The 23,486-nt window shown below is 41.4% G+C and overlaps 1 protein-coding gene across 3 annotated transcripts; it reads left to right on the forward strand.

The window, feature by feature from the left end:
• Nucleotides 1-502: 502 nt before the first annotated feature.
• LOC117378834 (chondroitin sulfate proteoglycan 5-like) lies at nt 503-12,268 on the forward strand. Of its 3 annotated transcripts, XM_055225219.1 has the most exons (9): nt 509-972; nt 4,089-4,725; nt 5,623-5,811; nt 6,095-6,257; nt 6,520-6,582; nt 8,165-8,320; nt 9,906-10,498; nt 10,662-10,800; nt 12,186-12,268. In XM_055225219.1, the coding sequence occupies exons 1-9, from the start codon at nt 891-893 to the stop codon at nt 12,210-12,212; spliced, it is 2,049 nt and encodes a 682-aa protein (XP_055081194.1). In that variant the 5' UTR covers nt 509-890; the 3' UTR covers nt 12,213-12,268. The 3 variants fall into 3 exon arrangements, with proteins under 3 accessions (XP_033831416.1, XP_055081194.1, XP_055081195.1); XM_055225220.1 differs by lacking the exon at nt 6,520-6,582; XM_033975525.2 differs by lacking the exons at nt 6,520-6,582; nt 9,906-10,498; nt 10,662-10,800; nt 12,186-12,268 and having other exon boundaries at nt 503-972; nt 8,165-9,053.
• Nucleotides 12,269-23,486: the final 11,218 nt, after the last annotated feature.

The raw sequence follows: 23,486 nt of genomic DNA on the forward strand, positions 1-23,486 counted from the left end.
ATTACCTGCCTGTGTACACTGCTTATGAATACATGTCGTGACTGGAAGGGCACAGATTTACAGTAAATAACCAAAAACTGAAAGTAAAACTAGTTATAAAACCTGTGGTATATAATGAATACATTCACACAATAGTTGAACACACCCTATGACCTCTTCAAATACCAAATCAGTTCTGTGCCTACTGGGGAAAAAACCCCAACAACAAACACCCAAGAAATGCATTTTATCATCACATTATGGTCACCCCTGCTACTCTGTTTGTATGGAAGCTTCTGGAGCACTATCAGCTGTTAGTTGATAGTGTACAGCAGATGTACAAAGAGCCTACATTTCACAGGAGAAATGCATTGAGCTCTGTCAGATACAAGCTACATGACACACACAAACACACAGGACAGAGTATTGGCACATTGGCTCATAGACTGTGAAATGGAGCATATTGGCGGTGACAACATACGCTGGCTAAATCCCTCAGTATTCACAGCGTGGTGGTCACTGTGTGCTGCACCTTGACTGTGCGCGCTGCCGTGCCGTGCCGTGCCGTGCTTTGTATTGGCAATAGCTTATAGGATCGCATGCAGCAAGAAGGCAGTGGCAAAACCGGCTCATTAAAACACGTCTGCAGACCCTCCATCGGTGACGCGCATTACTACCACGAGCACTGCCGACGGTCCCCGTGCGCACAGTGACAAACGAGCGCGCCAAATCCGCGGGAGGACAATGAGACTGAACCAGAGCCTTTAACGGTGCTCGTGGAGAAGACATGGCGAGAAGGGTCGACGTTTGAGGTGCAGCGGATCCGCGAGAGGGATTTCCAGAGACAGCCGCTGTCTGAGAGCACAGTTTCTATCACACTTAGTCAAAAGGAAACGCCTGCGGAAGGTAGAATGGCGCGCGTTCACGGCCGGCTGGGGACCTGGCAGGTGCTGCTGACCATCTCCATCTTCATCCTCCCTTTGACCGTCCACGGTAAGGCTTTTAATGGTTATTTGAAGAGCCCGTGTCGCACCCTGACCTGTACGCGCACATGAACGAGTGCACACACACCTGAGGCTCTGTGCACCTGCAGCTCTGCTTATGAAGATCAACGCAAAGAAATTACTACGAGCCTTTACAAAGTTGTTGGTGCAGAATGTCCTAATCCTTTACTGCTGTGCATAAAGCTTACATTTGGTTCATTATTTTATTCCCTTAAAAGCAGAATGTTTTTTTCTGATTTGTATAGCCTATGTTAACATGTGTGACCATTTTCACTAAATCCAGGCCAAGGTCCAGTCAATCCCACAGTCATGCAAAGTTCCAGAGGAGGGTCACCCCACATTTCAGCCATTAGGGCTGCTGCATGTATCAATACATGTATGTAGGTTTGCATTGGCCAGAGGCGAGTCATTTGACATTTCTACACTAGACTGCATGTGGCTCCTGCGGCAGCCTGTCTGCGTGTCTGACAAAAGCGGGATAAGGTGGACCATGGTTCGGCTGCAGAAGGTCTATTCACGGCTTCATGGGTTAAAGGGACGCTTCACAATCACCCCTACTTCCCATGATAAAGACATTCCAATAGGCTATGAAAAGACATTTATTTGAGCCATCATTTTCTGCGCGTTTGGCTACATCTGCAGAGAAAAACGTAAAATGAAAATAGAATAGAGCTGCTGCCCAGCAACAGGGTGGCGCGTGCACGTTCAGGGTCGCGGAGGTTCACGTGGACCCGCGCCACACACGAGGCCCACATCCCGCCCTCAATGTCTGTCCAGCCGTGAACACTGTGACATATTGACCGCACTATGTGAAGCCGCGTCCTGTCTGTCAAGCTTCCACGTGGCTGAAGCTGAGGAGCCCCAAAGTGAATTTTACATGTTCGAATCTGTGGCAAATGAAGATATTACAAGCTTTTCATCAGTTTGACTTCATAGGTCAGCCATGTCACTAAAGGCTGCTGCTCGCGGCGCAAATGGTTCAATTGTGTACAGATCCTAAAAATAAAAATAAATAATGTTTCAAACAGTGCTGTCCGTCAGACACATAGAGATGCATCTATCCCACTGGGATACGCCTATCCAGAGTGCACTGCAGCATGTCCACTGTGTGTGCACTGTAGCTCCAACACTGTCATAACCAATCAGCTCATGAGCTCTCTCCAGACCAGTCTGTGTAAAGGCTCTCTAAAGAAAAGCAATGATTCACCAATTACAAAAACACACAGAAAATATTTAATCACTGCATGCCATCAGAGAGGCAAAACCAGAGGCTGCTGCTGGAGGAATATGGACTAGAGTCGGCCACAATGACCTGCAGGTAAAATGTGTTCCCATGGCAACCTCTTCAGTGTGATGCCAGAGGTGAAGCACTGGAGTATTTGGCACAACCTTGCTGTTTTTACAGAGAAATCATCCTCAGTAGAGCTTGAGTATCTCAGCTTTAATCTTTTACACCTTCCTATTGTTGCTGAAAACCAGCTGGAGACCATTCTGAAATACTAGAAGCTCTGGAGACAGAAAAACTATAAGATTTTGGCTGACATCTTATTAAAAGATTGACCAGCAGAATTATTATTTGTTTCACATTTTAAGGCAATAGAGGTCCTAATCATTTTAGCAAGGCGAATATAGCTGCTTTCTTTCACATTCCAAGTGGATTCCACCCTTAGCTTTCCCAGACAGTCTTGGCGTGTAACTGTGAGTGACTGGCTGATTGAAAAACAAGAGAGAGGGAGTAGGAACACTACATTCTCTGTTGCCTGACTCTGCTGCTCCTTTCAACATGGCCGCTCTTTACATCTCACCATGGCAACTGCAAAGAGGTAGCATCCCGGTTCCTGAGCCGACACCAAAAAGTCTTCGTGACTCGAGGCACGTTCAGATGTTTTTTCTGTTAAGCCCTGAATGAAGAGCCAGACATCCAAGGCAGTGTGCTCATTGGACAGCGTGACGTTTGGGTGGCAGTGGAGGAGAGATGAGAAGCAGCTCAATATTTAGGAAAGTTTGGCCAAAATGACATTACTAGGCCAGTGGAAAGTCTGCAGCAAACTCTGGGAAAATGGTCAGAATGGTTTGGCTTTTGCTTCACTCCAGATGTTCATCATCATGAAAAGTTGAGAATATTTCTCATGGGACAGAAATACTGTAATCAAACCTACAGTGCAGTTACTTATAAATTACTTTGTAGCTTATTATTTAGCTGTTTGTTTGACAGAGTATAGATGAATTAAAATACGGATTTGTAATATAAAGATTGATAATGGACTAAAGAAGAAATAAATGGTGTGTGTTTGTGTTTGTGTGTGTGTGTTTTAGTCTCTTTGTGAGTGAGGTAGGTGGGATTTAGGCTAAAAAACATAACAATGACCCATTTTTGGAAAATGGATGGTTCAGTTGCAGTGTCAAATATTGTGAACTAGGACCATTGCACTCATAAAGCTTTTCCTATTTTACTACGAGTGATTCTTATTTTATGTCTCTGTGTGCAGCATGAAGTATTGATTTACTTGTCCTGTGACCTGTATGTCTATGAGACTTCCTGCCCACAACACAACAAGTGGTTGACCATGCTATGCCCCCGAGTCCCCAGAGCCCCCCCCGAGCCCCCGAGCCCCCAAGCCCCCTCTGCTTTAACTCTAAATACTGAACTAATCCTCATCCAGTCATGGTCACCAGAGCAGTCCGTCAGTGCGCCTAATCCTGCTTCACTAGTCTGATTACACATCTCTTGGTCTGATTTCTTATTACAATTACTTAACCTTTACTAGTGCACTGGGATTTGTGAAGATGTACTTTTTTGGTAATGATTATTAACACCATTTTACCGAAAACACTAAAATATATTTAACCATGTTTTTGTCTCTTTCTGAGAAGACTTATTATTATTATTGTTTTAATCATATCAGTGTTTTTTTATATTTTAGGCAAGGTCAATTACATGAATATAATCAACACACACATCACACGTCTCATGTAGGTTTCATATTTAGCTAATCAGCTGTTTTTGGGACATTGTAGAGCACCATACCAGTCAAAACATGACTTGCTTGTGTAAGTCCTTCATTTCTTGTTAAAGATCAAATTTTCATTTGTGTCCAACAACAGGGAGGCATGCACTGGGCAGGCACCATCGTCACCATAACCAGTCATCAGTCCATAAAGAGGCCTTGACCCCCAAGATGGTTATAAGTGATGACTCTGCAGAGAGAGACCACCTGATTGGCCTTGGGGCGTCACTACCACTCAGCTCCAAACGCCACCACTCTCACAAGCACAAATACCTAGACTTCATTGAAGAAGAGCCCCCTATGGGAGAGGAGTTCACTGCTGGGGGTGCGGGCCCAGACCAGCCCGGGAACCCCATGGTGGATGATGTCGTTGTAGCCTTTCACAGCCCAGCACCTGACACAGTGCCAACTGATGAAGATGTGGCTTGGGCCAAAGCTCCACAGGCTCAAAAGCAAAAAACAGACAGTAAACAAGGATCATGGTCAATTAATGACTTTTACGAATACACCGACACTGACCTCTCTGCAGCAGACCCCACTCCTGAGCCCGAGCCCACCCCGTCGCCTCCTGCCCCACCAGGAAAGGAGGTGAATGCTGTTGGAGCAGACAGCTGCAGCCTGGGCTTTGTGCGCTCTGGGACAGGCGTGTGTGTGTCCCAATGTGAATTGGAACCAAATTTCTGTTTGAATGATGGAGTCTGCACTGTGGTGCCGGGAATGGGCGCCTTTTGCAGGTGAGATTGGTTTTAATGATTCAATTTTAGTAAGAATAATATTTTTCCAACCGTTGCAATAGCAATTACATTATTGTGTAATTATGCAATATTCACAACTAACTAAAAGCCAGGAAATACACATTTTTGAGTTTAATATATTTTCTTCATTTTTTATGTGGTCTGAGATCACTTTGTTTCACATTGACTGTGACTACAGGGTTACATATGTACCACTTCAGCACAGTTGCATTTGTGGAAAACAGCAGGGGGTGGTTTGTTTTCACTACAAGTTTTCTATTCAACACAAAAGCAAGATTGAGGGCACTTGACGCAGAATTTCACGCACAAACACATGCAGGCGAAGACAGACGGCTGGCTTAATGTGTCATGAGGGGTTGTCAAGATCACAGCAGGGTCGCTCAAGGATTAACTCCATTTTGAAGCCAGTGGTAATGAGAATTACCATCAAAACCTTGTGCCAGCTTTTAGATGCAAATATGGCATTCAATGGTAATATTAAAACACATGAATGAGAGTATCTCCACATATGCTAGGCCATGATAGTACCATCTGTCCAGCCCGGCAGCTCTGTGAGCTTTGTAAAGTGTTGCTCAGTTTGTAGTACCTGCTGAGTAATAGCACATGCAGCACACACAGTTTCACCCACAGAGCACATGTTCTGATCCTTTGATCTCATTAAGGGCTGTGCTGCAGCCTGAATCCAGGGTAATATGTCATCCTACTTGGTACAACTACCTCTAGCTTCAACTTCAATTTCTAAAGTAAATTTTAGTATTTCTTTAAAGCAAGTTTGTCTTAATTGGCTTCAGAATAAAAATCAAGTTTTGCTATGAAATCTATTTATTGTATTGTTATTATATTGTTATTATATTTTATTTTTATTTTTTTACCCAGGTGCAATATGCAAAACTACATCTGGAACAAAGGCACACGTTGTGACCAAATGGTGACCGAGTTTCAAGTGATGTGTGTGGTTGTGGGCGTGTCCTCCTGTGTGCTCCTCCTCCTTTTCATGATCATCGTATGTTTTGGCAAAAGACTGCACCGCCTCAAGAGTGAGAACAGGCGCCTTCGCAAACGCAGGTGCACACTAGTGTCTCTGTCTGAGCTTACAGGACGTAGTGGATGTATGAAAACGCAAAGAGTGTGAATGTCTGTGAACTATTGCCAGTGATATAGCCACTGAGTTTACAAATTTGGAAGAAAATCAAATTTAGATTTTTTTTTAGATATTATGATTAAATTATTGTTATGTTATGTTTTGGGGGTTTAAAATACAGACTTTTGTTACTTCATTTATGATTTGCTAATTGTGACCGTATCGATAGCAATTTTAAGGCTTATATTTCAAATGTTGCTTTTCCAGTAAATACCGTCCTCAAAGCACCGAGCCACAGACTGACGGCCTCTCCCTTTCAACGACTGCAGACGGCTCCCAGCCCAATGTAAGGAAACTGTGTGACACCCCTCCGCCTGTTCCCCAAGCTCACACCCACAACCTGGCTTACTATGACAACATTATCTGTCAGGTATGCCCTGCCTCTCCTACTGTTTTTACCTGTCTGTCCACTCATTTAAACCTCTGCTCTGTCAAATTTTGTTCTATACTCTATGATTTTTCCTTGGTGTCCTTAAGTGGTGTCTAAGTTAGTTTGTTTGCTGTTTGAGTGCATGGCTGTCAGTAATGTGCCAACAACAGCTGCTTTAGACTAATTTACATCTGAAGCCAGCAAACTCACCTTGGTAGAACGTGGACCTTATCTTTGTTTAACGCTTTTCGCAATCCTTTAGAGGCCAGCAACAACAAGCTATACATGGGAATATAAACCCAGAAATCCTTATAACCACTTCCAGGTAAGCAGCACAGTGGGAATGTGAACTTTGCCTGCTCCCCTCTCTCCAGCTTTGCTTTACACTTGTAGATAGCAGATATTGAGTCTTCATTTACTCCTTGCTGGTGCACAGTTGTAGATAAAGTGATTAATCATCCCTGCAAGGCTTCCTATCCGCTCCCCTCTCACTACTGTGGTGATACTAGTAACATCACACATTGCCAGCTCCCATACCTGCGCTCTCTCAGACTCTGATAAATGAAGCCTCCATTTTGTTTCTGCTTGCTTTGCTCCAACAGAAGCCATTTTAAGTCCATTTAAAATCCACTATTTCTGAAGTGCATGTAGAGCTGTCCTCAGATACAGTTCATCATTAGCAGCATGTGTGTGAGTGAGGCTGTGAATATAAATGTTTGTCCCACAATGCTTTGGTGTGATGATGTCATTTATCAGTGTCTGTCAGTGTGTGTGTGTGTGTGTGTGTGGGGTGTGTGTGTGGGGGGGGGGGGGGTGGGGGGTGGGTGTGTGTGTGTGTGTGTGTGTGTGTGTGTAGGGTATAAAGGGTTCCTCTTTATACCGTGTGTGATGCCTAGCAAGAAAATTTGAATCAAATACTTTATTTGAAAAGTTCTTTTCTGTTAAACCCCTAACATATGACTGAACCTGTTGTATCAGTTTGTGTGCCAATACAAATGTATATTTAATGTCTCCAAGAATACTTTCATACAATCCCAGTTTTAGGATGATTTGTTGTGCCAAAAAATCCTGTGCATGTCCCACATCATGAGTTCTACAATCTTGAGCAAAGTTGATGCCTTTTTTGGTGTGATGAAATATTATATCTCTATCTACCTGTGAAATACTACACATATACAGTACTGGAAATGAAACTAGATGCTGTTGAGACTTAATTTCCATTTTATATTTACTCTCCCCGACACACAGGCCCACAATCAGCCATTAGCATGTCTTGATGTAAAAAAAAAATTATGTCAACAATTAAAAACAAAATATTAGTGGATTAGTTAGTCTAATTGAGCTCAAGAGTTTAATCCTTTTAAGGATATGAAACTACAACACGCTCTCATGGCCTCTATTGTTTCTGATAGTGTGTCCTGCAGTGGTTATTTTCTCTAATCAATACTGGCCTACATACCATCTGCAAATCCTTTGACCTGAATTTGTTTTGAGCTAATCGACTGATCAAAGACAATAATCACAACACCACATGCAAGTTTTTAAATGCTAAAAAACAAACTTAAAAATGAAAAAGCACATTTACACTGACAAACGAAGTGCAAATAAAGAGAGTCATTTGGTGAATAACAGTGAGTGCTTGTGGCATTTCCGGCAGTGCAGCTGGATGAGTTTGTGTAAATGTCAGGGCTGGAGGCTAAAAGCCCCTGCAGGTGCAGAGTCTGCAGAGCTGTGCTCCAAATGCCACAGGTCTATGCTGGTCATTTTGTACACCGAGGCGTGATTATGAGGTCTGACAGGCTAGTAAGGGTCACATTTTAATGTTGGCTGCATGATCTTACATAAACCCTTTTTGTGGGGCAGTGTGTAAGCGCTTCACATTTAAGTGCACTAACCTTTGTTTACAGGATGAGCCCCAGAAGCACAATGACCTCAAGTCCCCACAATCCAAGGAAGATGGCTCTATGAACATCCTCAACTCTCACTCTCCGAAACATGAGAACAACCGTCCCACCTCGATGGATCCAGAGCACGCCCCTCACACTGCAGAGGACAACACAGAGGTAAACATGCTCCAGAACAACCTGGTATAATACCAACATCTGGAGCTTTAGGTGCACAAAACAGGTCTATTCAAGGTTATGATTGTTTACACCTTTAAGTGCAAATGTATAGATTTTACATTCGGCCAACTTTTTCAAATATATGTAAGCACATTTTATGATGCAACATAGGAAGCACAACTGTCCTGTTTACAAGGCTGTCAAAGCAACAAGTTTTGCACAATGGCGCCCTGTGTCCTCTTCTTCTCTGCGTGACTTGTGTCTCTGGTTTGGACCACAAATGACAGACTTTCTTCTATACTGATGCCCTGCCTTGGTCTCTGACCAATGAACTCTTGCTCCTTCATTGTCTCCTATTCTACCTATTCCCTGTTCTTCCTCCTCTGCTTGCCCCGCCTTACTGTCTATTTCAGCCCGCATGCATTGATGTTATCGACAAAAAAGTGTCTGAATACCTGATAATTGCAAAAGAAGTTAAGTGGAAATCAAGTGAGTCTGTATTTGCAAAATATTCATGTTTGACATTGCTAATGTGGATATATCTAGAGTTCATGAGGTGAAAGTATTGCTTGGAATTGATATTTGAATCTATCAACATATTACACGCTGTGTCTTGGTTTTCAATGTGATTTATAATACTTTCATGTACTTGAGGTTCTTTTGTACTTTTGGGTATACATGAAGACTTATAGTTCATAGTTGTTGGAATAAATCTTTTTCATTTTACCCAGCCTTTTCCTGCGTGTTGCTATACTATATTGTTCTTTCCTTTTAGCAGTCTTTCACTCACTCTCTGCATGTCTGCTTATGAAGCTTACTAATGCCAAAATGCTCCTGTGCTAATAATAACTTGCTGCATGGCTAACCCTGCTACAACAGACTGCTCTCATGACACAGGGTACACTACATAGACTTGAATGAAGGCCAGTTCAGCACCATGGACAGCTCCATTATGTTGTTACTAGTTCCAGGAATGGATAGATAGGCAAAACAACATGATAAAATATATAAGAAAGGCTACAACCAATTTAAACAACATACCATGCATTTCCTTAGACCTTCATGTCTGTAATACAGTACAGTACAGTAAGTGAAACAGTAAAAAAGGGACTTTATATTAGTAGACCTGTATAGGTGCAATCATAAAAGAGAATAAAACAAAAATAGATTGTTGCTGAGTACAATGTCAAAACTGTCCATATAAGCAGTCTCGCCTCACAACAAGAAGATTCCAGGTTTGGGTTTGCATGTTCTTTTCTGTGTCTGGGTCTATTTCCTCTGGGCACTCCTGTTTCCCACAGTAACACAAAAACATACACACTAATCCTGCTGCTAGGTACCCAAGATATGCAAATGCAGAGGACAAACTTCTCTAAGGACAATAAACTACCTAAAAGGCCTATTTGCATTGCTCTTGTAGTCTGTTTCTATCTCCATCTAGTGGTAGATAGGGATACAGTGCAGGCTTGATATGCAGCCATTTACATGTACACAACTTGACCAACTTCTGTATAGATTATTATCAGGAACTGTGTTTACATTTTATTTACAATCATGCCTACTCCTACCTCCCCTTTCACATCAGGATGGAGTCACTATTGGCCTGGAGGTTCTCCTCCCCAAAGAAGCCAAGCGGCATTCGGACAGTAACCCACTTCAATATGATGTCTTTCTCTACAAAGTTGCCAACAACGGAGACTCTGTCCAAACTGAAGCTTATGGGTCTACCCATCCTAATTCAAAGTCACCCAAAACTCCAAGGTCTTCCAAGTCTCACAAGCACAAATCTCCCAAGTCCCCTAAACGCCCCAGTGACAAATCTGCTCATTCCAAAGAACCTCTCATTGAGAGGCATTCGTCTCCTGGTCAGCAACACTTGTCCTCTGGGCACCCATCACCAAGTGCTCGTCATTCAGCGCCCGGGTGCTGCTCCTTCCCCTCCGGCCATCAGACCCACCACTCACCTTCACAGCACAAATGCATGACCAGCTCCTCACCCACCACACCCCCTCAACTGCGCCGGCCCAGAGGGCGTTCCCAGGCGACTGGATCTCTGCACTCAGCCCACGATGCCCAGTACCCGCAGGGAAGACACATTCACCCATCTCCATCATCTCCTCACCTTACCCAGCCTCCTCCATCACCGACGCGGGTCAAGTACAGCCCAGTCAGCACCAGGTCCCTGCCTCCACTCTCTTGATTTTGGTCTGCCTTTAGAAGTATCCTACACAAACATCCATTACAATTTCACCACTTCCCTCTCATCTTTATACAATATACTGTACGTTTACATTAATCCAGTGTCACTCTATATACATTCATGCTTACTCTCAACCTCCAGATACTTGTACCCAGAGGACTGCATGGCACCTGGTCTCCCACGGAACCACAGAAATGGATCTGGGACAGCTCAAACACAACATTTGCTCACAAGAGGATGCTCCAAATGCAGACATAAGACAGAGCACTACAGACATGTGGTAAATGGTGTAATGTAAATTAAAATAGTAAATGTCACAAATAGTAAATGGTCACATTTATATAGCACTTTTCTACCTTTAAATATACTCAATGCGCTTTACATCAAGAAACCACTTACCCATTCACACACATATTCATACACCAGTGTACACCGACACTGGGAGCGAGGGGGGTTGAGCAGGGTCTTGCCCAAGGACACAATAACAGGGATGGAACTGCACTGCCAACCTGCATGTCTGTGGATCTGACCACTCTACCAATGATGTTTTATGTTAAGAGTGGGATTCAAGCTTTCCAACCTTTTGATCAGAGGACGACCACTCTACCAACTGAGCTACTGCTGCCCCAAATGAAAGCACAAGTTAAAACATGGCATAAGCACAAACTCACAGGTGTCACTTTACATGTTCAGAAAAGGTTTAAATGTAGTTTTAACTATATATTATATAAATGATAAAATGCATTTTGTTTTGCACTTTGTTTTGTTTTCTAATTTGAGTAGTTGTGCTGTTTATGAATTTTGGGTATTTTTTGTGTCTATAACCCTCAATAAATATATAATCCAACAAAAGTAGGCTACTTTTTGTGGTTAGTAGGTCAATAATACCACTTTGGCAATCCAATGTAATTGACAAAATGTTCAACATAAATTTTGAAAATCCCATTTTGCAAATGACATTTCAATTAGCTTTTCACTTTTAGCATTGTGTTAAAAAGATGATATAAGATAAGTCAAAATGAAATTGCATACCTATTAAAGAGCTTATTAGCTATTTGCAATCTAGGCAGTTACAACAAGAAATTGCATCACAAATCACATCCCCCTAAACTTAAATGCCAACATTGGGGCTCACTTTTCTTTTAATTTTAATTGGAAACTAGCAAGCTTTGGCCCTTCATATTCTTCATAAAATAAACACCTATCCCTGCTGGCATCAGCTGGTGTACAATACAAAGGTCAGTGAAACAAGATCATACATTTCACTTCTTGCTTACTTAGAGCGAGGTTTACTGTCTGCAATTATATTGAGATTTTGATATTCAGCTTATTATTTTAGCTAAGATGATGGATTTTTTTCTTCACTCCCTTTCTTAAGAATACTGAAAGTTTGTCCTTTTCTAGGTGAGATGAAGCTTAAGTCCCTCTTCTCTTCAGTATAGTGGAAGTGGATGCATCGACATGAAAGGACAGAGAGTACCTTTTTTAGAGTAGTGCCTGCACTCCAGTGAGTTTGAGTGCAAATGTAGGGCTCTTCTCTGGAATACGACTCCTCTACACTGTCCTCTACCTGCTACAAGGACATCACACCATGGACTTAATCAACATTCACCTTCACATCATTATTACTTACTTTACTCCCAGCTGTTTTTTTCTCCTTGATAGGGAGTGGTACTAGAAGATTGTCGGTAAGAGGCACATCATGTAAGAGTTAACAGGAAGTTATTGGACTAAAAATGAAAAGAAAACACGGCCAAAGTGGGACATGAACCAGGTAAATTAAATATGCCTATATTTGACTGACGGTAACATTGGTTAGAGTTCAATATGCAATATAATAGGCATAGTTAACTGGGTTCGTATTGAACTTTTAGTTCTATATCTTTGATATAGAACTAAAATAGCCTGTATGTTTTTGGCTTGGATATGAGTGATGTGTAAATTAATTAAATGTCAGAGATTCTGTATCATTTGTGATGTTTTTGCTCATATAATTTACATGTATTATGTATCCTCTACATAATATTTGAGATGCACTATGTAACTTTTTTGTCTCCATGGAGATGTTATTGGTTTGTCTGTAATGTTCCACAGGAAGGTATTAACCCAATCTATTTCCAAGGAAACAAGGAGGTGGCCACCAGGCCAAGTTACTGGTCAAATTTGTGGAGATGTGACACCACTCATAGTAAGAGTGCATGTTTTTCAGAGTATATTTTAGCAGTAAAAACACCTGTAATTTAATAAAGGCAGGATATATATTATGTAATGCTTTGTTTTTCTTGTAACTCTTAATGTGTTGCTGTTAAAGCACACCTATTTTTCAAAATCTAAATTTCAGAGCTTTTAACCATGTTATAGTTGTTTTCTCTTACCATTTACTCACCCGAAGTTGTATTTAGAGCTATTGCTTATTTTCAAGACGCCATATTGCCAATCAATCCCTGTTTTCATCGCCACCAGCATACGTCCACTGCTCTATACTAGCTTTGTTCTCCAATTTCTTTTCTTAATCAGTGATGCAAGCAGGATACGGCAGCGTTGCTTAGTCGTTTTGGTACAAATGAAAAAAACAATCTGCTGCTTGCTAGTGTAATCTGCAGCTATCCATTGAAGTTGCTGTCTCTTTGTTTTGATGACGTTCACGGCCACATCAGCTGCTATTGGGGAGATGTTTTAGATGAATATTGTGATTTAAAATGTGTAAATCATAACATAATGATCCACAGGTGTCATAGATTGTAGCTATAGAGCAGACACAAGCACAATGTGTCTTTTTTAATTAACCGCTTTTGTATGTGACACTATGCTGACAAGTTTGTGTGAAGATTTTGTTTGTCAGGAGTCAGTTGTTGTTTTGCTCTTGTTTTCGTGTGGGTTATGGCCATAGACTGTATATATAAATGGACATAGCTAACCTGCTAGCAGCTGGATTCCAAGTAGTAAGTGATCATGGGAGCACTTCCAACTCCATCGGCTCTGGCCTCCAATTCATTTTACCTTGAGAAATTGTAACCCCTCCCTCTGTAACTTTTACAATGAGCCTCGTCATTTTGGTGTTAAAATGTTCATATTAATCCTCTCCACATGATCCTGGAATTTTTATTTCACTATTGTGTCCGTAAATCAAGATATGAAGATTAAGCAGATGAATCAAGCACCTTCTTTCCCGGAGGTCACTCCTGCCTCAATGAGCTTCATTTAGCTGTATCGCTATGGGTGATGACACACTCCCTTAGTCCACTTCTTTATGCAGTCTATGGTTACGGCCTACAGTTGCGCTTGTGTTCAGAAAATAAACAACCAGAAGAAATTCAGAAGGCATTGGTGCCAGAATTGACGAGCCAAACCTCCTTGGTAAAATTGGCCCAGGCTGTGAGATGGTCCATGGAAGAGAGAGCCTTCCAATTAACCATGTGAAGCCATTGATCTGGTGAGGAGTTCAGGGCATTTGTAAATGACATTGAAGGACTGGTTCATTACACATATGATCACATGCCACCTGCTATACAGTCTGAGCTGGCCTGTGACCATTTTCTACAGGCCCCTGTCTGACCTGTGGATACAGACACTTCTGGCTCACCCTCAATGACCACAAGAAGCATTGAACCTGGCTACAGAGAGGGAGCTGCTGAACACCTCGATGCTGCTGTGACAATGTGCAGGTGAATATGGCAATTGTTCCAGAGGCCAAACTATCAGAGAACTGTGAGTGGAGTGAGCTTATTCAGCTGGTGTGTGAAGTCACACAGAGAAGAAACCAAGACCCAGGCCACGATGTCATCTGATCTGTTGGAGCTTGACAGCCAGGACACAACACTCGGGCCTGCTCCAGGGTCAGACCAGCCCAGGGTAATGAGCTGGGCACACCCTCAAATGGGTCCTGGAGTGGATTAGTGGATTAGGGCAGCTGGACTCAAAGTCCAACCCCAGAAATTCTGTTTTATGAGATACAAGGTATCTTTCTTGGGCCACAAGAGAGCAGAGTGAACGGGACTCCACTACTGTGTCACCAGACATGCGTTCCTGGCTGTGGTCAGTTCTATATGCCTTTTCAAGTAGAATACTTGTAACAGTTTGTTTTCTTGACTGAGTAAGAAAGAAGTTACCCAGCTGCAGATGCTGCAAAACTCTGAGACAAGGCTTCTGACCTGCACCAGCAGGAGAGCTCATATTAGCTCCCTGTTCTTTTTTTTGTGTGCATTTTAAGATTTTGGTGCAGCTCAGTACTCACATGGATCACAAACTAGCAGCAGCACAGTTGGACTGACATTGCTGCCCCCTACAGAGCTACTAAGGGACTTTGGTCAATGTAGGAAGCCTTATGCTTATGTGATGGGGTGTTACAAAGAAGATGGAAAGACCCAAGAACAAGGGAGGTGAGATTGCAGTTCTGTGGTCACCACGAGAGACTGTGCTCGCTGTCTGCTATGGAGCTGTGGGCACAGAAGATTTTGGGGTGATAAAGACACTCCTGCATTTACAGCAAGGATTTTACTGGAGCTAACAGAGGAGGAATGTGGAGGATGATTTCCACTACTGTGACCGATACACATCTCACAAGAGCTCACAGACAGGTCTTGTGCCCTCCTCCAACAGAAGCATACAGCCTTCACGATAAGGAAGCAGAGACTATGGTGAATGCTTTAGTGGAAGGTATGTTCAATAGGTTTGGAGTCCCACAGGCAATTACATACGGATCAAGGCCAGTATTTTAGCCATGCATTCTTGCAGTTATGTCTATTTTTAGTTTATTGTTACATTAGAGTCTATTTTTAGTTTATTTTTAAGCCTATTTTTAAATTATTTTAAGCTATTATCTATTATCTTGTTTTATTGCATGTTACCATTTTCCTGCTGTTCTTGAATCTGTGCAGTGCAATACTGGAATTTCCCCACTGTGGGACTAATAAAGGCATATCTTATCTTATCTTATCTTACGTGTGAAAAGCTAGGCTCCAACAAGACCTGCACAACCTCTCTACACCCACAAAGTGATGCGATCATCAAAAGATTCAGCCACACCCTGGCCCAACAGCTTGCTATTGTCACAAGCAACCACCAACAAGACTTACGCATCTGCCCTTTGTCCTCATGGCTTACAGATCTGCTGCCCTGCTCTCCTCATGCTTGAGAAGGAGCTGAGAAAATGATGGGAAGACCACCAGACGCTGCAGATGACCCAAACTGGACAGTAACTGAGTTGGACCTTGCATAATCTTGGAGAGACTGGGAAAGGTTGTGTACAGGGTACAGTTGCAACCTAGAGGTGCTAAATGGCACTGCACTGTGACAGACTGGCCCCTTACAAGGGTGTGAGAACCTCACCCACTGTCTCTGACCCCACCCCACTTAATGCTGTGAACACCTGTAGTTACAACGTTGCCCCTCCCTCTAATAATGCACGTTCCTCTGCTCAGACCCCTCTCAATCCCCTGAGGGATTGAGACTGCTGTTGTTTTGCTCTTGTTTTGGTGTAGGTTAAGGCCCACAGTAGCCCTTATGTTCAGATTTAAAAAATAAACAAAAACAAGAAATTCTACATGTTTCCTAACAACAGACTACAATATGTTTATTTCCACACTGTAGAACATTGCAGACAGCATGTCAATAGAGAAAAAGCTAGTGCCAAACCCGCCACCAGAAAAGCTACATATTGCATTTTAAAACAACAGCTGCTTTTAGGATGAATAATCAAATTATGCAAGACAGAAACATAAAATGCCACTGAAAGGGCGACATTCTTTGCCACTGAACATAACATTCAGTTAAACATGCTTCCATTTTATTCTCTTTAACTAAAAACATTCATATTTTACAGAGCCCCCATAACAGACAATAATGTAAAAGGCTTTTTGAACACTACAGTGAAATGTTTTTATTCACTGATTATGCAACAAAATAGGCAGACAGGAACGTAAAATGGGGGTGAGTGGGTTTGGTTGTTTTCAAAGGGAATTCAAAAAAAGGTTTCTGTTGTCACTAAATGAATCTGATAAAACACAGTGAGACTTTGGTGAAGAAGTTTTAGATGTAGTCACGACTCCTGTGATGTTATTGAGCATTCATGAAGGCCATTGCACTATTGAAACCATTATTAGAAGAAAAAACGTCTGCGTACAGTCTGATTATAGATTAAATTCCAGTTAATAGACAGAGCATATTGCATTTTCGACATGGCCAAGAAGAAATGGTCAGTCACAGCCTCAGTTAGGCCTATGTAAGAGTTTCAACAGTTCATTAGTTCATACTGGTCAAAGTTTAGGGGAGGGAAACAGAGAAGTTGCCATTACAGTCCACATTATTGTTGTTGCACGTGTTTTGTTTGTAAGACAGTAATTTCACAGTCGGCTCCCCCTGTAATCCTTTGAGACATTACCTTGTTCAACCCTCTTTCAAGTGAGTACTAATCAGTCATAGCACAGTTTACCACAGTGTGTCAGTGTTGCTCCACAGTCTAAAAGGCAGCAGCACTAGACTTACCCTGCTGTATACTGGTGTACAGAAGACAGTTCACTTAAAATGCTGATCGGAGTGTGCATTTGCATTCAGTCAGGGAAGATCCACAGAAGATCCACAGAAGATCCACAGAAACATGTGCTGATATGGGATTGTGTTTTGATAATTAATAAAAATACAGCTATGTGAACATGATATTCTTTATATAGTGTTTAGGTACAAGCCAGGGTTAAGCTATGTACTGTATATCCATTTCCAGATCCAAGAGCTTGTCTTGGTTGATATGAGACCAAGATGAGCTAAGGAAGCTAAAACACGGGTTATACAGTTAACTTGCTAGTTCCACAGTACAGAAAAATCTTTTATTTCTGTTTTTTGTGAAGATGTTCAAGGATTTTTGCTGACCCAAAACAGATGTAATTCTCTGCTTGTTTCCCCTGCACTCTCTCCCTCCTTCTGTGTCTAATATGCCCACACAACACCCCCTCCCCAACCCCTCCAACACCTCCTCTCTAGAGATGCCTTCTTCGCTTATGAAGGTTTTTATAATTAGTGCCATACCCACACAGTGCAGGCAAGTGACTGTCTCTTTTCACACAGAACTCAATTTAACTTCAAGTCATTTGTGACAAATGTGATTCAGGTTTGTTTACTGCTATAAATCTGATAATAGATCGAAAGTATTAGATTTACCTCTGATGCAGAATAAAAGCTCCCATACATAATTCAACTATTTATTTGAGTTTTTTGGGGAAAGGTTTAAAATGTTGCGCATTATTCTTCACAATTTCATAAAAAGCATCTTTCCATCTCTCTCTCTCTCCTCTTGTTGCCTTTGTGTCTGCTCCTCACATTGCCGTCAATTCACAAGTGAGAAATGTCACCATGTTTTGTGTTTTTGTACAGGAAAAGGCATTAGGGTCAAAACCTCAACCATTTGAAGCCCATTATTCCATTTCTAGTTCTGCACAGAGCACTAGGCCTAATTTATTTTCTCTTAATAGTTGCCACCATAGTAACCTCATTCATTCAGAGTAAATTGATTATGTAAAAATATTGACTCATGCTTTTCACAGTGTTATTGTCTTGTTAAAGTAAAAGGTCGAAAGATGACTTCATTTCATTCATTCACCCAGCTGTCTTTGTCATTCTTTCATGCTCATAGCCACACTTTGCCAATTTAGTTTTTCACCTCTAGAGTCTCAGTTTGGTTCCCTGCTCTCCCTCTCGCCCACCACCCACCTCTCATCCTCCCTCTGCTTCCATATTGATTTACTCGATATCCTGCGGTCACATTCTTGTGGCGAAGGTTTCCGGCTTGAAAAACCACTGACATTTACCCCCTAGTTATCACTGCTTCATTTAAACTTTACAAAAAAGCACTGGGTATTCACTGGTAAGGTGATGAACTGCATCAGAGGCAGCGGTTGGGTGACTGCAGTATCCGTCGTATGTTTTTAATGTACCAAAAATGTCTTGAAAAGCGTAGGTTTTTAATGTGAGATGGGTCACCTCTCAGCAGATCTGACCTGTGACTTGGCCTGATGGCACCACATGTTTGTCTCCACTGGAAAAGTCTAGAGCAAGCATTCACATCTCCATGGAGAGTAAGTGACGTAAATTCCACCAGAAAAGTTACAGTGCACCTTTACTGTCTATTTTTAACCTGAACTTTTGTTATTTTGTACATTTACATCACCTCACCTCTCATCAGAAGTCTGCATTTCAGTGAGAATAGGTTCCAGGTACAGATAAAGATAGAAGCAGGATTCGAAGTCCCCTTGGAATGGTATGGCATGTTTTTTTTTTTTTTTATTTATACAGGCACAGTGTACACTAAACACTGAACAAAAGGAAAAATACACAGCACCAGGTTGTAGCAGAAGGTGCCCAGAAATGCTGTCCATTCATGAAAAAGGTGAAAAATAACCTGCAGGAATGGGGTCTTTATAATGTCAGAATAGTCAGTTAAAAAGAGTGGCATTGGCAGAGGGCATAGGGCCACATGTGGAGAGGGAGGTAGGGGCCTAACGTTGCACCCTGCTCTCACTCAGTGGTGCTGGGAGGAAGGAGCCCAAATTTACCCTAGTGTGGTGTGTGTGCATATCTGGGGGTGGGGGGCATCACATATGAAAATAGACACTCGGGAGACGCAGGTGCTCAAGGCCGGGAGGGGCTCACCGCGGCAGGACCACCGGCAGCATGGCTTAGAGATTTGTGCTGTGATCCAACAGGAGCACATTCAAAGATCACTCTGCACTGACTGAAGGGCTAACTGGTGGAGCTGTTGAAGTCATTTGTGGAACATATACTAGTTTAGCAGATCAACTTCCGATTTAACATAAACAGAGCAAATTTAATCCCAGGTTTCGTTCTTGAAATGTTCTTTTTGATTGTTACTTTGCTTAGTTGTGACACATGGTTCATTCTTCTTGGTTTTGAGACTTTGTGTGTGTGTGTTTTAACATTTTATATAGCATTTTAAACTTATTTTTGGGCCTCATAGTTAATCTGGTTTTGTTGTTTAGTCCTGGTTAAGATTTTTTTAAAGACTCAAATTCAGTCTGTTTCAAGGTTATTTAGTTTACTGAAGATGCTGAAATGACAAGTGTCAATCCTAGTTCTTCTGTTTGTGAATTATATCTGTTCCAATGCAAAATGCAGTAATTTATTTAATAGAAGCATGGACTGTATATATGAATCTTTACACAGTCTTCTTCTTTTACAGTTTTGTTCTTCTACTTCTTTATATTGTCTACGATTAGAACCAATGAGCTGTTTGGAAATAGCTCTATCTAGTCAAATGAATCAATGTTAGATTTCTTTACTACACACTTTCATTACACACTTATAACTACAAGTCTGACTGAAGCAGTTAATGTGCTCAAGAGCCAGCTGTCCCTCAAATAACACACTCAATAATTCATAACACAACACACACACACGCACATTCTCATCTATGTGTGCTTCTATGGAGGTCAGGGCAACAGCTTTTTGTGTGTAAACTTGACAAGTAAGTAACAACAAAATAGAGCCAGCCAGGAGTAGAGTGATTGCTTGCTATAGTTGTATCAAAGAAGTGTGTTTGTATGTGTGTGCATGTGTATGTGGAAGCCAATATAGCTTTACGTGTGTCCTCTCCACTAATGGAAATCAGATCTCTGTGTGTTGAGCCAGCAGAAGTTGAATTGCAGTAGATCCATCATGTCAAGTCCGGGGTCAGTGGAGAAGGCCCAACTTCGCACGAACGCGGGGTCCTTAAGTAATTTTCTCTTTCAAATGTTTAGATTCAGCTGAACCGTAGCCAGCTCTTTAATCAGAAATGCAAAGCGTGTGATGATCAGCAAAAGGACAATTCGCCAAGAATGGAACACAAATGTGGGTGGAAGTTCTTTTGAGTTTTTTGCTAATTAAAATTAGGTCAGTAATTCACTAGGGAAAGCAGATAGACCACTAATCAAGAGTAACAACAGTATACGACAAGAAGACTTAAAGCCTCCTGACCACAAGAACACACCACCAGAACATTGGCTAGCTATAAACCACCTAATTTATACTGTGCATAGGATGAAGCAGGGTTTTTTACTATGCTGCAGGCATAAGAAGATGTTGAAATTTGGTGTCACGATTAGCTGTCTAAGCAGGGATTCACAGACTTCACTCGCCTCAGACATTTCCTATATGAATAATCATGTGGATAATTATAATTTCAACGTTATGAATAAGTTCCACACTTACATTCTCTTTTAAAAGGCTCATATTACACCATTTTCTGATCTAAGTTATAATGTTGTTTCCTCATCACAAACATATCTAGAGTTGTGTTTTGTTTCATTCACACACACTTAACACACAAATCCTGCATATTTAGGCTGTGTCGTTCTCTCAAACAGAAAAACACTCTGTTCCACCTTGTGATGTCATGTGGTAAGACAGGAAGTGCTCCACTGTGTTTTTAAACTCCATACACCTTCACTAGAATAAAATGGATGATTTCAGCCCTGGAATTTCCAATCTTTACTGAACTAAAGGTAAAAAGTAGCTGTTAACTTGAAAACTACCACTTGATGACATCACACGTTGGAACAGAGCATTATGAGCTTTGGAGATGTAGACAGACTAATAAAAAAAAATACAACTCCAGATATGTTTCTGAGGAGGTAAAAACATTATAACATGGCTTAAGGCATGCAAGTGTTCATTTTGTGTAATGTAGGACCTTTAACTCTTGCAGGGTACAGTTTACATTATAGACATTATAAATAAAGCCAAAGGCAATAGTGTCTTATTCCCTGTTGAGCAAAAGGACCTGACAGTGTGGACACAGAATATCAGCGAAGGCTGACACTATTGAGGCGATAAGTAACCCATATTGAATTTTTTTTGCGCATATGGCATCAGTTTGAAATGCTGTGAATGAATCAGAACTTTGTTTGAAGACAGAGCTCATTAAAATCACTCACTAAACCGGCTCTGTTATCTGAGCACATCTTTCATATATCCAGCCTCAATGGCTATAGATTATTTGTCTGTACCAACAGTGAGTTCTTTCATCAAATGCAAGCTGTGACTCAACATCCAAGGTCATCATTTTATCATTTTATCAAGAAGAAACTAACCCCGTCTTGCTATAGGAATAATCACACTCAGTATAGAAGTAGCCTATGTTTACGCATGTTGTATTTTAGGCACTTATTTGTTTTGTCAGCCCCAAGAAAACAAAATGATTTTATGCCAATCTCATGAACCCATCCAAATGAAATCAAGTTGTCTAATTGATTTGATGATCACGGTGGTTCTGTTTAATGCAGCTCTATGCTCAAACACAGCCTTTTCCCCACTTTTTCTATTGGTCAACCTCTTGATTTGAGTGAGTGACAGGTGAATTTAATTAATCACAGTGAGGTAAGACCTCTCAGAAACAGCAGATGGCTTAAGTTACTTACTAATGGCATAAATACTATCTAGCATGAACTGTGATAAAAAAAATATGAAATCATGAAATACTGGTGTTGTTTATTTCAGCATATCACTTAAGCTTATTTGTCAATGTTAAATACTATGATGAGTAGGACTAAATACTGTCAATTGATCAGCTGACTTTAAAGCAGCTCTGCTTGTGTACAACTCTCCATGGCCTAGCACCAAAGTACATCTCCGACATATTAGTGCCATATGAACCATCTCACAATTTGAGGACCGGCCTCCTGCTGGTGCCCAGAGTCAGGAATAAACAGGAGGAATCAGCGTTTCAATTTTATGCAGCTAAAACCTGGAACAGTGTTCCTGAAGATGTGAGACAGGCCTCTACTTTGACAATATTTAAATCCAGGCCCAAACAGTATTGTTTACCTGTACATATGACTGAAAGATTTTTATTCTGCACTCTTCTCTTTTAGTGTTCATTTAATGATGATTACTTACGTTTTGATTTGTTTATATTGTGATTTTAATGTCTATCTTATTCTATAAAACACTTTGAATTACTTTGTGTACGAATTGTGCAATACAAATAAACTTGCCTTGCATTGACTAAAAGGGGGTGTGGCTGGTGCTGGCAAAAGCACTCAAACTTATTAAGCATCTCTATGAAAAATTCACAAAAACTAACTAGAAAGCTGTGTACAAAAGCAAATTAAATTCATAATTCACTTTCAAATCTCAAGACAACTCTCTTCTCTCCCTTCTGCTGTTGTGAATATAAATACATTAAACCCCTCCCCCAAAACAATTTGTCGACTAACATTTTCGTTGACCAAGACACAATAGGCCAGTTAATATTATATATTATTTTATATTTTGTTTTTTATGTGTTCCATAAAACTGGTTCAATCTCTGGGTGTGTCTCTTTGCATAAGCAGTCCACTGTTCTCTCTTCACACCATTAGACTCCCATCTGAAGTGTGAGTCTAATAAAAGTAGTACTATGAGGAACAGGCTGCCCTCATCGTCTTGTATTTTTGCTCTGCTGCTTTAACAGGCGGCGTCCACCCTTACCCCCCTCTTCTTGGCTCTCTGCTCTCCCCTCGCCCACCCCCCCCCCCAACTGCCTGATGATGTACAGACTCCGGCGAGCAGGACTTTCAAAAGATATCATTACCATTTCAAACAAGCTGCTCCTGCCTCATGGACCCCTGAGCTGTGGCATGTATGAATGAGGCAAAGTGCATTATCTTATGTATCTTTATCTAAACCACAAAACTACATTATGAGCATCTCCTCCTGTGCTGTGTTGTTGTAATTAGTGAAAAGGCATCGATGTGTGCGCGTGTTGGTGGGGTGGATTTGCTGTGAGGCATCCGCACAGCTTGTCTCAAACGGTACTCCTGTTTTCTCTGTCAGTTACTTGGCATATCTATAGCCAAGTTGTACACGATTCAACTTTGATTAAGCGCTGCCCATTAATATTAACATTATTGCCATTTCTCTCTACTCCCACCCTAGAGACAGATTTTTTTTCCATGCAACTGCTCAACACAAACAGACTTAGCGGCCCAGTGGTTCCTG

The sequence above is a fragment of the Periophthalmus magnuspinnatus genome, chromosome 11, assembly GCF_009829125.3.
Source record: "Periophthalmus magnuspinnatus isolate fPerMag1 chromosome 11, fPerMag1.2.pri, whole genome shotgun sequence".
NCBI classification, from domain to species: Eukaryota; Metazoa; Chordata; class Actinopteri; order Gobiiformes; family Gobiidae; genus Periophthalmus; species Periophthalmus magnuspinnatus.